Raw genomic sequence first — 14921 nt, 5'->3', positions numbered from 1 at the left:
ATTTATTGATGTATTTTTATGTGAATCTTCTTTTAGGTAGGGGATAAAGGTTGTGGTTTTTTCATAAGAGCAAAAAATTACTATATCAACATACATAAAGAAAGACGAAGAAAAAACTGAAGGCGAAAAAATATATATTGAAGACCTATATAACAACAATGCGGATCTATGTAATAATTTGAAAGAAAAAATAGATAATTTAAAAATTAAGGACTAGATTTTGAACCTTTGTAACAATATAGTGATATGCTCTTGTAGTTTCAGAAATATTGAGTTCTTATTGTTTTACATTAATCCCTCGATTGTGAGAAAAATACCCCATGACAATTTTCCATTGATCCTTCAGTTTTGCTTTATTTTTGAACTGTGAATCCAATATATCCATTTCCACAATTTTTTATATTTTTTTTTATTTGCGTTTAAAGTACAAAACTTTTATCTTTAGTGTTGTGGTGTTTTATGATATTCTTGTCAACCTAACTAATACACCAAATATACCTAAGAAGGGCAACTAGGGGTCTAGAAAGAAGGATACCAAAGAGAAGCCACCATAGAGTGGGACATGACAGACATGGGTTGTGGAGTGCGGTGGTGTATTAAACCCCAAAGAGGTCGCACCATCAACAACTAGGTGCTTGGGATGTATTATTTAGGTTCTCATAATACGCTTATTGTGGGACGACATACTTGACCTTGGTTCAATGGCTTTAGGGTTTTACATTGTAAAATGAGGATTCATGGTGCCAACCCCATATTTGAATAAGGCATAGATGATAATGATTTGTGGTCATTTTTCTGCTAAGTCTTCAGTTATTCCCTTATGTCAATTCTTTATGGTTTACAAGATTAAGTAGAATTTATATATAAATATCCTTTAAGACTTGCTTCAATGGTTATGGTTGCAGGCATGGCCACTTATGCGGTTCTTGCTTCTTTAAGGATCCTCACCAACAATAGGTTATGATGTTGTGTCTGCCCAACTCACTCTTAAGGTTGAATTGACTAATAATTTCAGTACTTTTCAATTTAATCCTTAATTTTAATTCTCCCAAATCTGATAAACCCAATCTTCAAACGATTTCATAAAAGAATAAAACATTGAGTTCCTCAACAATAGGTTTTAACTACTTCATTGATATTGAAATGAAAACCAACTTGTTAAAACTTGACAACATGAGGTTATTGAAGTAATCTTTTTAGTGGTACACATTTCAATTAATAATTTGCAAAAAAGAAAATACACGAAGATACATATGATATTTAGCCATCGTTTCGAATAAATAAATTTTGTGAAATTTTATGTTTTTTTGCTAAATCAATCCTTTACAAATGGAAAGAAAAATCCAAACACTCAGCAAAAACAAACATATAAACTCTTTAAGTACATGATGTTGCCACAAAACAAGATCCATTCCATCAGAGTTTCCTCATGCCCCTTGCTTATCAAGAATTTTGAAAAACTAAAAATCTGAAGAAAAAAATTTGAAAATAAGACCTTGTTGATAAGCAAAAGGCAAAAAGATAGTAGTTCTTGAGGGGGTACTTGGATTTGTCACTGTCGCCGGTGAGTGGAGATGTCATCGTCGCCTTGTCGATGAGTGGAGAGGTTAGAGGGTGGCTGTGTTGGGTTGATTTCTCCTTCGTCATTGTCGCCTTTAGGATTAAAAAAATATAATAGAGGAGAACATTTGCGATAAGGTGACAAAAAATGGAGTGGGGTGGTTAGGGTTCTGTGAAGAAGAAGAAGAAAATGAAAAAAAGGTTGAGTGGGTTTGGTGTTTTGATTTACGGATGGACTGCTATATAAAAATTTATTTTATTAGAGAGAGATATTTATAAATTTAAAATATTTTAAGTGAGATAAGATGCATGTTTTTTGTTAACCGATTGCTGTAGATCTGCACCGTCGATTTTTATATGATTCGACGATCGAATGGATTTATATATAAGAAAAATGTTTGGCACCCTACTATTTGCCCTACATGTTTTGTCCTACATGGGTTAGAAGTTTTGGAATTGACTAATTTTTGGTGAGGATGATCTCTATGGTAAGAAGATCATTCTCACAAAAAATTAGCCCATTCTAAAACTTCTAGCCCTATGTTTACAAGTTGAAGAATCATGGATCGTCTATTTTTTGTAAACCATTTTTTATGGGGTTAGAAGTTTTGGAATGTGTTGATTTTTGGTGAGGATGATCTCCTCACCATAGAGATCATCTTCACCAAAAATCAACCCATTTCAAAACTTCTAACCAATGTAAGACAAAACATATAGGGCAAAACATAGGGTAAATAGTAGGGTATATATATATATGGGTCCCGTTCGGCACCCAACATTTTGCCCAACATGTTTTGTCCTACATGGGTTAGAAGTTTTGGAATAGGTTGATTTTTGGTGAGGATGATCTCCTCATGGAGATCATCCTCACCAAAAATCAACCTATTCCAAAACTTCTAACCCATGTCATGGAGATCATCCTCACCAAAAATCAACCTATTCCAAAACTTCTAACCCATGTCATGGAGATCATCCTCACCAAAAATCAACCTATTCCAAAACTTCTAACCCATGTAGGACAAACCATGTTGGGTGCTAAACATTTCCCTATATATATATATATATATATATATATATATATATATATATATATATAGAGGGTCCGTTCCCCACCCTAAGCTTTACCCTACACTTTAACAAACGCGTTTTGTCCTACATGGGTTATAAGTTTTGGAATGGACTGATTTTTAGTGAGGATGATCTCTATGGTGAGGAGATCATCCTCACCAAAAATCAGCTCATTCCAAAACTTCTAACCCCATCAAAAATTATTTACAAAAAATAGACGGTCAACAATTTTTCAACTTGTAAACATGGGGCTAAAAATTTCGGAATGGGCTGATTTTTTGTGAGGATGATCTTCTAATCATAGAGATCATCCTCACCAAAAATTAGTCCATTCCAAAATTTCTAACCCATGTAGGACAAAACACGTTTGTTAAAGTGTAGGGTAAAGCTTAGGGTGTTGAACATTTCCCATATATATATATATATATATATATATATATATATATATATATTATATATATATATATATATATATGTGTGGGGGGATTGTTCATGGTACAACAATTACGACAATGATTTTTTGTAAATCACTTTTGATGGGGTTAGAAGTTTTAAAATGACCTGGTTTTTTGTGAAGATGATCTCTATGGTGAGGAGAACATCATCACCAAAAATCAACCCTTTCCGAAACTTTTAATCCCAATTTTCAAGTTGAAGAATTGTAGACTGTCAAGTTTTTTATAAACCACTTTTGATGAGGTTAAAAGTTTTCGAATGAGCTGATTTTTTGTGAGGATGATCTCTATGAGGAAGAGTCCATCCTCACCAAAATTCAATTCATTCCGAAACTTCTAACCCATATAAGATAAAACCGTTGTCATAGATGTTATCACAATTATTGTCTTATGAACCACCCCCTTTACCTCTAAACTTTATTTTAACTAGAGGATAATTAGAGTTTACAATGGCAAAGGCATCCTCCTAAGATTAAGGTGGTAAGAGAGGACATGCAATAAATTTAGAGGGATATTATTGGAAAAAATGTACTAGAAGAAAGATAATAATGTTGGAGGGGAATTCTTGAAAAGATGGAGAAAAGGAAGAGAATAAAGTATGAAGAATATTCTTGGAAAGAAAGAGAAGGCGTAGACAATACATTTAAAGTTATGCTCGATATTCGTAGGAATATTAAATCCAAACCCCCCTTTATATAAGGAAAAAAATGGCATAGGGCCCACTTTTGTGTTTTATGATCTGAACTAGAGTTTGCCCGTGCCTATGATAGGGGCATCCTCTTTGGGGTTAAAAGGATAAAAAGGAAAGATAGTAAAATTAAAAAATTGTCATATAAAAATGAGAGAGGATAAGAAAGACATTAAAGTTGAGGGATTTGTATTAAAGAGGGAGATAGAGTAAAAGGATTTTCTAGAAAATAGAAAAAAAGGAAATATAATAAAATGAGATTGTGTGGACCCCACTCCTTTACCTCGATCTTCACACCCACAAATATATAACAGTTACATTTTGTGGGGTATAAAGAAAGTGAAGTCCACCATTGTGTTTTATTATATATAGTTTCGTATATTAAAATTAGATTTGATTCATTGAGATCATATTAGATTTGATTGTATTCAATTAGATTTGGATGTTAATATTGAGATCCAATAAAAATCTGATATTTTAATAGTTTGATCAGATACTTATCAATCAATTTCAAATCTGATTTGATATGTGTCAAGTCAGTACCAAATTGACCCAAATCCAATCTAGGCCCGCTCGACGAGAAGACAATGACAAATGATGATGAGAGCATTGAGGTCATTTTCTTTATTAATTTATAAGAGAAGACCCAGGTCAAGGGATACATTATCATTTTGAAAACTCAAAGGGAAGTGTTTGAAATATATTCACCAAACATAAAAGGGGTTTATTATCAACTTGAAAATATAAAGCACCACGTGTCATGAAAAATCTGGGTTTCTTCGAAATCTTCAGCTGGCAGGGTGCGCCTTTCTCTATTTGAAAAATGAACCGACACGTCACATTGGATGGGCCCGCTGTGGGCCCTAACGTTTGAATGTATCCCAGGAAACGATTTCATTACCCGTTCTATACATCCAAAATTGATGTTCATAGTAATCTCTACTCTCGAACAAATAAAATTGATAAAAAAAAAAATAACCTAGTATTTCTCTTCTCTTATGTCATTGATATTAGTGGAAAATCTTGGCCTTTCATTACCTTCCACATCAGTTAAAGTAAGATCCAACGATGGCAGACTGATAGTATGGGTTCTGAATTCTGATCGAAGAGAGGGGCCATCGAGGTTAAAGAACATCTGTTCCATATTAAACTCTCTTAGTAAAAATGTGAAACTGTCAAATAGGCTGTTAGTCTTAAAACTTGGCGGAACTGCTGAGTTGTCAAAGCAACCGTTCGCACTATTTAAAGTAGTCAAATTCTTCTTCTCCTCCCCCACTCTTTCAATTTCAATCCAAGGAGAGACACGCCTTCGGTAACTCTCTCTCGCTCTCTCTTTCTTTCTTTCTTTCTTTCAGTCTCGGAGAAAGGCCTTTGGGTAACTCTCTCTCCCTCTCTCTCTCTCCTCTCTCTCTCTCTCTCTCTCTGTGGATTATTCATTTTTTATACATATATGCTTAAGAAGTTTTTTATTTATTTAATGGATGATAATTGGCTCTTATGTATAGTTTGTATAGTTTTCTGCAGTTGTTCTTCAATCATGATTGATAGTTTGCTCTTTTATTCAATATTATAGCTGGAAGAAGAACTCATTTTTGATATTTGCAAATCGAAATGCCAATATTTCTTTTATTCTGGAATCTTGCTACACTGCACTGACGTGACAGTCTACAGATAATCATAGATTTCAAGTTTAAAAAAATCAACCATTCTCCATGCACTGCCACATCAGTGCAGTGTTGACCCTAGTATCCAACAAAGTCAGTCCAGCATTTTTGTTGGATCAATGGGGTGGGGGTGTGATTTTCATTTGGAACAAAAATCCCATGGTCTTACATCTGTATCAGATTTTTTTTTTTTTTATTAATAATTTTGAAAGTTGATGAAGATTAGCAGTTTCTTAGAAAAAAGTTTTAGTCAGATTACAATTACTACATAAAGAAAGGGTAAATTCGATGTCAAGGTTCGTCGAATTTGACTTGAATTTAGCAAATTCGACGAATTTACCCCATTTTCACATATTTGAAGATTCTCAAATCTATTTTACTATTTTAGACACTTTTAATTAAATGAGAAAAATCTCGAAGGATCTCTCTCTCTTTACCAACCACAAACCTAACTCCTATCCTTCCAACTGTTCAAGTAAACCTCCATATAAGTCCTTTTAATGACTGGTTTCTCCATCTATTTCTTTCATTTCTTGCATTTTTTTGTTCAAGGTTTCAATTTTTATAAGAATGTTTGGCTTGTAAATTTTGAACAACTTGATGCATGTGATTTAATATTACAGATTTCTTTAAAAAATTTTATCTAACTTTCTCTGTCTCTCTCAATTATCTTCAAATTGTTGGCAGATCCTTGCAATTCTTCCTTCTTTGTTTGATCAAGAATGGATAATGGTGGAGAACAAAGTGAAGCAGCATCAAATGATGTTTTTCATGGTGCCCAAGATGCTTTCCAATCTGGGCATCGAACCAATCAAGCCCTCCAACCTAACCATTTCAGGCCTACTCAACAATTAAATGCATTCATGGATATAATTACCATAGAAAACAGACTTAGAACGTCTTCTTTCACAAATATTGGGGAGATCTACCGCTCACAACCTGGCGCTTCTGGACCCATACGTATTAGAGAGGGTAGAAGAGATTATGGGGTGTCGCCATCGATCAATATACATCCTTATGTAAGGCCCACGGCCTCAGATTCGAATCAATACTTCACTGCACAAGACACCCATTTTGGTCAGGCCCAGATGAATCAGAGTGCGGTGTATTTCTCTTCTCCAATGCAAGGCAATGCCATGCAACCCGGAATGGCAGTTGGGAATTCAATGCATGCAAGTAGTAGTGACTACCCGGAAATGGGAGTTGGGAATCCTATGCTTGCTAGTAGTAGCAATTACCCTGGAATGGGAGTTGGAAATCCCATGCCAAATAGTAGCAACGACCCAGGAATGGCAGTTGGGAATCCCGTGCTTGCTAATAGTAGCAACGACCTGAGAATGGGAGTTGGAAATCCCATGCCAAGTAGTAACAACTACCCGGGAATGCCAGTCGGGAATCCCATGCTTGCTAGTAGTAGCAATTACCCCGCAATGGGAGCTGAAAATCCCATGCCAAGTAGTAGCCACCACTCGGGAATGGGAGTTGGGAATCCCACGCTTGCTAGTAGTAGCAATTACCCCGGAATGGGAGCTGAAAATCCCATGCCAATTAGTAGCCACCACTCGGGAATGGGAGTTGGGAATCCCAGGCTTGCTAGTAGTAGCAATTACCCCGGAATGGGAGTTGGAAATCCAATGCCAAGTAGTAGCCGCCACTCGGGAATGGGAGTTGAGAATCCCATGCATTCAAATAACAACAACTACATGGGGGATAATGTAACTTTCACGGCGTACCAAGGGAATCCCATGCATGCCAGTAGCAGCCACTACAACGCAATCGATAGGAATTTCATGACAGACCAAGGGATGGTTCCTCCGCCTCGTCCTCCTCATTCTCGTCCTCCTCCTCCTCCGATTCCCTCTTTTGTCGGAATTGAGCAAGGTTTTCTATGAACACTACTCTTGCTCTCCCTTAATTTCATTTCAATTAAATGGAATAATTTATTATGCATCATGCCATCAACATCTTCTATTTGTTAACATCATTAGAAGAATGTCTAGGTCCAATGTTTCATAAAACATTAGCATCTCCCACAACTTTGATTTTTCAAAATTTCCCTTAAGATATAATTTTTTTATTTATTTTTAGTTAAAAAAAATAAGGATAATTTGATTATTGTGTAATTTTTGTACATATAGAAAAAGTCTCAATGACATTTTTGTGGAAGTGTTTATTTTATATCCTTACTTTAATTTTTTCTTTAAAAGTCAAGATAATAAATTCAATTTAAGGGTATTTTCAAGAAACCAAAGTTGTGGAAGCGTTTATTACAAGTTCCCAATATTTTGTTTGGGCAAACTACCTTAATTGTTTGGAAAATGCTGGAATGACACAAACGGAGACACAAAGGTGACACAAATGATGTGGTGGCGTGCACGTAACCTTAGATGCTTTTTACTTTTATCTCGCGGAAAAGTGTCTACGGTAATGTGCATGACACCATACATTTTTGTCGCCCTTGTGTCTCCCTTTGTGTCACCCCAACACGACTCTAATTGTTTTGGTTGAATTCCAGTTTCAATGGAATATATTTTCTATTTTTCAAGAACTTGTTTCTTTTCCCTCTCCTAACTTTTTCAAAATGAAAACTTACAGTGTTCTACATGTCCATTTACTATAACAGGTGTGGAGGGTAATGTTGCTCCAGCTCCATTCCATCCTGTCCAACCACCGATCATGGACCCCGTTGCTGTCGACAGAAGCATGCGCACCTTTGCAGATTTTTCTAACCATCCTAATGCATGGCATCTATATGCTGACATATATCGTATGTTTTAAGGCTTTTCTCATACTTCTCCCATTTTTTTTCCTGATTTTCAGAAGATACACATCACTACCATATTTAATCTAAAATCGTTTTTACCCCTCGCTGCTTTTATTTTATTTTATGGGTAAGTTGGACTAGAACCCATCTCCACAATGCTGTTTACAATGTGTCAAACCAACTGAGCTATGGGTCTAAGACCAATTTTGGACTTAATGAAAATTATTCTGTGACTCATGTTTTTTATAGGAAAAATTATGAAAATGGCAAATTACCGTTTTCAGAATTAAAATGTACAATATCTCTTCACGATAATTTAACCATTGCCGCATGAGTCATGCTGGAGTGACCTCAAGATTGGACCTCATATCGCATATCTTGACGTGAAAGTGGATAGGAACCATAGATGTTATTTTACTCGTCTCTCGAGGAAGCATCTATGGTTCCCATACACTTTCACGTCTGCAATATGAGGTCTAATCTTGAGGTCATTTCAGCATTATTCTTTCCGTATACATCTGGTATATTATACCCATTTTGAAAAAGGTGTCAACTTTATGGGTATGACAGTCTGAAATGGCAAATTCTTAGAAAATGGAATATCCTTATTACAGTGTTCTTTACATGTTCTTTCTTTATATAAGTCGATGATTTACAAGAGGGTTACTAATCATGCTTGCAGAGCAGAGTCAGGTTCTTGTAAACAACAATCTCTTGAGTCCAGAAGCCTTGAGACATTTCATGGAAAATCATAATGTAAACTTTGCTCCAATTGGGTCCACAACATTATCCAATGAAACCCAGCATCATCAATTCCCTGGACCCTCATCGTCGAATGCGATAGGTAACAAACTAATCCTAAACCCTATCTCGTGAAGAATATATTACAAAGTTTTATTATGGATATTAGAAAGCCATGTTGAAAGTTACCCTAAGTCCCTCACACTAGAAGTGGATCCTTTGCAACGCATAACTATTTCCTTTGGATTTGAAAGTTCAATGGTCGTCAATTTTCAAGCCATTGATGAGGTTAAAAAGGTTTTTATTTTTATGTTTTTTCTTTGGAAGTTTAGTGGTCGTCAATTTTCAAAGCCATGGATGAGGTTAAAAAAGTTTTTTTTTCTTTTTAGTTTGATCTATAAGCTATGAACCCTAGAGGTTTGAGGTGTTATTTTTTATTAAAAGAAGTAATAAAGGAAAAAAGTGATACACTACACTATCCTTAATCGAAGTACAATTATTATTTGGTTCGCTACAAAAACTAATGCTTGCATGGTCTTTGCAGAAACAGCAAAGTGCTTGTATTGTCAAGAAGAATTGTCGAGTGCTCCCTTTTCACAAAGGATTTGCGGACATTATTTTCATTGGATTTGTCAGTCTGGCCATGATCTGTCATTGAGAGAGGAATGCTACTTCTGCAACCTCGAAACAAATCCATGAAAGTGGCGAAACAAATGTTCTTTATTATTATTTACTTCTAGGTGAAATACTTAGAGTTTAATATATTATTTTTGTGGTTATTTTTACATCAAAAGAGTAGTAAGTAGATGTTGGATCTATGATTTGGTTCTGCAACAAGTGCCCCAAAGAATCCACATGCAGTTGGTAGGCTTTCTCAGACCTTATCAATTGTGTAGTTCCTCAACCCTTAACAAAAGGTATTTTAGTAAATACTAACCCCCCGCGAAATTGACGATATTAGGTTTTTACTCCCCATAAATGCAAGATTAATTCATTAACAAAAAGGGACATCGACGATTGGGTAAGGGGTAAACGTAAACCTAATCTTCCATTTGGATGGCGGTAAACCTTTTTTTGTTTTGCTAAGCCAAGTTAGTGGTTAGCCTAACAAGGGGTTCTTCAAGAGGTATTGAACCTAAGACCTTGGGAACAACCTCCAGTCACCAATTTTTCTAAGAATATTACTAAAACTCCCACAAATAAATTAAAAGTGAAGGAGGGGAAAGGGCAATAACTGTGAACAAACAAAATGAGTTCTCGTAGAACTATGATTGACCTGGCATTTTCCATGTTTGGAGCACTAAGAACAAAATGGGAATAATAAATTAATGTTGTAGTGACCTCATTTCGAAATTTCCTGATGTGGAGGTGTATATGAATCCGTAAATGTTTTTGATCGAGATATGAGTGAAAAGCATCTATGGTTTTGTCGGCACCTCCATGTTAGGAAAGTTCAAAATGAGGTCACTCCAGCATGCCTCAAAAGGGAAATCAATAGGATTTTTTTGGTTTTGATAGAAAGAAGGTGCAAGCACCTACACGCCCTAAGCTCACAAGATGTTGTACACTATGTGAAAAAGTGCCATATTTGACAGTTGAGGGCCGTCAAATTTTGCAAAATTTGACAGACCATCTCGTCAAATTTGCCTGTCAAATATTTTCATGTCATATTTTTTTTAATAGCCCAAAGACGTCAAAATGAATTAAAAAATGTAACTGTCCATAGCTATAGCCATAGAATTTGTCTAGAGAAATTTTGACAACTGTAAGCCGTCAAATCTGAGAAACTTTTAACTATTAAAAAATTTATTATTAATTTTTTTTAGTTTAATAAAACATGCAAATTAACTTGCAAGCAATAATATAACATTAATATAGGATATCCAACTGTACACCAAGCCATCCAACATTCACCATCTACTCATTCAATCCCCACAATCCACAAAAACTATATTTATTAAATAAAATTTAAAATATAATTACAGATCCAGTTTGTATGGTTTTCAAATCCAAGCCATGTAGATTACAATGAGTTCTTTATTTGACAGATCCAGTTTGCATGGTTTTCAAATCCATGCTGATTTTACCGCCATCGTCATAATCATCGAAGCCTTATCCCAAAGATTTTTGAGTAAGCTAATTTGATCTTGTTCCTCCTTGATTTCCATCTATAGCCGCATGTCATAGCCCATTCTTGTAATAAATCTAAATGAACTAAAACAAAAGCAACGGATATTTGTCAAAGACGATAGCATTTATCAAAGAAAAATTATTATAATGAATATCATCTTTACAAAAGCATTTATCATAACTTCAAAACTGAAATTCAAGAACAAATGCTAAAGAACTGAAAATCAAACTCTCAAATATCATATAGAAAAAAAAATACAATCATTCTCAATTGTCTATTATTTCGTCAAATAACACATACCCAGAAAAACTGTAGTCTTATTTCCTTAAATATATAGACATCTGCAAGTAAAGCAATAGCCACCAATACAGTTAAGAGTTAGATAAAACTAATAAAATCAATATTCATAATCAAATTACATAAGAAAAACTCATGTTACAGTGTTTTACTCTAATTAGTAAAACACACAATCTATTGATATGGAACAAAAAAGACAAAATCTAACTAGCAAGAATAGTCCAGGGGATGTTCTTATTACTCAAATTTGTGCAAATTAGAAAATAAAAGTGTACTTCTAGGCACTGATCCATGCACAGAGAGACAAATTTAAGAGAATTAAATACTACCGAATGACAGATTGAAAATGGATGTTCTCATATGCAAATGGCAATCCACACAACAAAATATTCAATCATAAAAATACACTTAAGAGCATTAAGTTAAGTTGATTTGTAAACAAAAATGCATTAATTATATGTAAAGGGGTTCCCACTAGAAACTGGAAATCAAGTTCTGTATTGGAAAATCAAGTTACATGTAGGAAAATTAGGTAATCTAAGGTTTTAAATAGAAATATTTTTGAACTAAAACTTTAATGAGATAAAAAATGAGAGAAGCATACCTCCAATTTGACCCCTTTATTTGCAAAAGTGTGTGTATGATCCTTCACAAGTAATTTTTTGTTTGCACCCACCTAGATTTAAGGTAAAGGGTCAAAGAGGAATAATGCATACTTTCAATGTCAAATTAAACTTCTTTGAATTAATTAGGAATTTTAAATAAGAAAATTTTAAGGAAAATTCGAATTCTTTTAATAGCTTAAAATGAATTCACACAAACAGATTACTGTATCTATTTTGAAAGAATGACCAAGTTAAAATAGAATTGTAGTGTGGTGTGGAGTACAATGGGTGAAATGGAAAAGTACTTTAGCGAACCAAAATATTTATTCTTTTCAAAAGAAAATTTTGCAACATACGAAGATTTTAGTTTTGAATAGTGAACAAGAAGAAGAAACAAAAAGAGAGTACGGATTAAACTTCATGGCCTTGATCCAAAAGCTACACTGCAGTTGACATGCCTACAAGTCCAGCTCCAATGTTTGCCACTATCAACTTTGGTCCTTTATAATGCTCAGGTTTTGGTGGAAACAATCCTGTCGGGTGTGCCAGACTGATTCAACACATTTCACAAGAAGGAAAAAATTATCATTATCAAAGCCTTGTCCCAAAAATATGGGGTCAAATGAACGAATCCTATTCCTCCATTCAAATCAAGAGAGAAAAATTTTATTGTATATAGAATATGTACGAATAAAATTGTAAACAAGAAAATCACCTAACATGTGGAAGCCTCTGCATTTTAGTTGACCTTCATCACCATGCTATAGTAGTAAGCCAAAAGGAACACTTAGATATATATATAAGGGAATATAAAATATAGCTTTAGTCCCTCAAAGTAACAGTCCCCATTTAAGATAATCAAGTCATATAAAAGTGACTTTCTTGCACAAAGTAGCAATCCTCAAACATGGGCTTCAGTCCTTAAAAAAGAATATAAAACATGCGCTCTAGTTCTTCAAAGTATCTATTGGCCCTCTCCATGATATAAAGGGAAATGAATAGGAAATTTGATCAATAAGAAAAATCTAATAAAGCTAAAAAGTTGTTTAAGGATATGTATGCAGGTGTTCTAGATAAATGATTTTCTCGTGAATACACACAATCATGCACATGCAAATTTGGTCATAGTCTTCGATAGTCAATCTCAACACATGATCTTCCCGTTGTATTTTTCATTATGGACTCTTTATAATTAAGCACTTGTGCTCTTCCAATCAAAGTATTCGAAATCGTCTCTATTGTTGCATTCCATGGAGATATACGTATGGTTATGATTTGAGCGTATATATTTTTGGGATTTCCATTAACCATTATTGTTGATTATATTACAAAAGACATAGAGTTATTCTTGCATTATTTGACTTTTTGGTTACTCTAGAATCCATCATATAAGGTTTATTTCATGGTGGCCTTGGGATGTTGATGTTTAAATTGTTCTTTCTGGTGGTTTCTCCTTTGGTTATTCAAATTGTGGTTGATTGTTTACTTGATCTTAAAAGGAGAAAGGGAGAAGGGGACCGTTTTGATTGAGACAATTTAAAATGTTATTAACTCATTCAAACATTTTGTGGTTTATTTTGTTTTGATCTAGGTTAAAATCAGAAAATCAATCTTAATCATCTTATTAGCCATCTCCTCCAAATTCTTCTCTTCATCAACCTTAGAATCAAATTTCTTCAAAACATCATAACTCGATTGAAACATTGATTTCATCAAATCAAATTTTGGTTGAACTTTTATTTCCTAAATTTCATATTCAGATGTTGAAACCCTTTCATCTTCCTCTTAATCATTATCCTCCAATAAAGAACTACAGAGCAATTACTAGTTGGGCTTCGAAAAGGAATAAAATCTTCGTATTCGTTATCAAAACTAGAGGCTGAAGAAATTCAATAGAGAAAATACTAGCAAAAATGAGACAGATAGATATGTGAGATCGAGAGAAAAGGACCATTAAAACTCCATCACTGTAAATTGAGAGAGATTTGAGATTCAGAGAGATCAGCGTTTTGTAAGTTAGGATTTCGATCTCTGCGTTGAGACCTACATTTTGTAGATAAGGATTTCGATCTCTGCATTTTTATTCTTCCCCTTTCTCCTTTTGTTCACATTGTAGTTTATATAAGAAATTATTTGTAATGACTTGAAAATCCTAAAAATGTATCTCGAGGAAAGAATTTTAGATCCGTGCATTGATTTAAAAATATGGATTCTTAATTTTTAATATTTGAGAAAAATTAACTTCACCAATATATTTAGAAGGATAAAAAAAACATATTTTAGCCTGTAAGCACGCCTAAATCTGAAGTCGATTGAAAAAATTATCAAATCCTCGAGTTTCACATTAGATATTTTTCCAACATGTAAACGACACTTCAGAGACATAATTTGAGAAAACCGATCATACTATTACATTCGTGTCTAAAAATCACCCGAAATAGAGTATAAATTTGTCCAATTCGACATTCGGGAAAAATAATTCCCAAAATGACAAGTATTTCCCAACTTAAGTTATATAAATATCTGAATTCTATTAGAAAAATCATATTTTTTTTATTCTCCTCTCTAAACAAATCTCAACCCTTTTCCCTCGATATTTGAAATTCAGATCTACGCTAAACGAGAATGATCCGAGTTTAGTCGCAAGAAGGAAAGTTGTTCCTCTCGTCGAGGGTTACGCATGGACGCAAAGAAATTTGATTTTCATCGGAAGAAAAATTTAGAGATTGGTCGGAGGTGATTTTAAACTCCGTTTAACCATTGAAAATAGCTTGAGGTAGGTTGACTTCCCTTCTACTTATGCGATACTTTCATAGAAAATTCATGTGATTGTCGATAAATCGATCGTTTCATTAAGTTTATACATATTTGAACAATTTGAATCATGTTTCCACATTTATTTATGATTGATTTTAGTTCATTTGATGTAATATAAGCATTTTATAGTT

The 14921-nt window shown here is 34.1% G+C and overlaps 1 protein-coding gene across 1 annotated transcript; it reads left to right on the top strand.

The window, feature by feature from the left end:
• The first annotated feature begins 5008 nt into the window (after positions 1-5008).
• Positions 5009-9679, top strand: LOC147405965 (uncharacterized). The gene is made up of 5 exons (XM_086432744.1): positions 5009-5146; positions 6123-7316; positions 8059-8202; positions 8882-9043; positions 9485-9679. The coding sequence occupies exons 2-5, from the start codon at positions 6158-6160 to the stop codon at positions 9637-9639; spliced, it is 1620 nt and encodes a 539-aa protein (XP_086288870.1). The 5' UTR covers positions 5009-5146; positions 6123-6157; the 3' UTR covers positions 9640-9679.
• Positions 9680-14921: the final 5242 nt, after the last annotated feature.

This window comes from Akebia trifoliata, chromosome 3 (genome assembly GCF_017979445.1).
Source record: "Akebia trifoliata isolate Shusen 1 chromosome 3, ASM1797944v1, whole genome shotgun sequence".
NCBI lineage: Eukaryota > Viridiplantae > Streptophyta > Magnoliopsida > Ranunculales > Lardizabalaceae > Akebia > Akebia trifoliata.
This window is presented reverse-complemented; position numbering and strand designations above follow the sequence as displayed.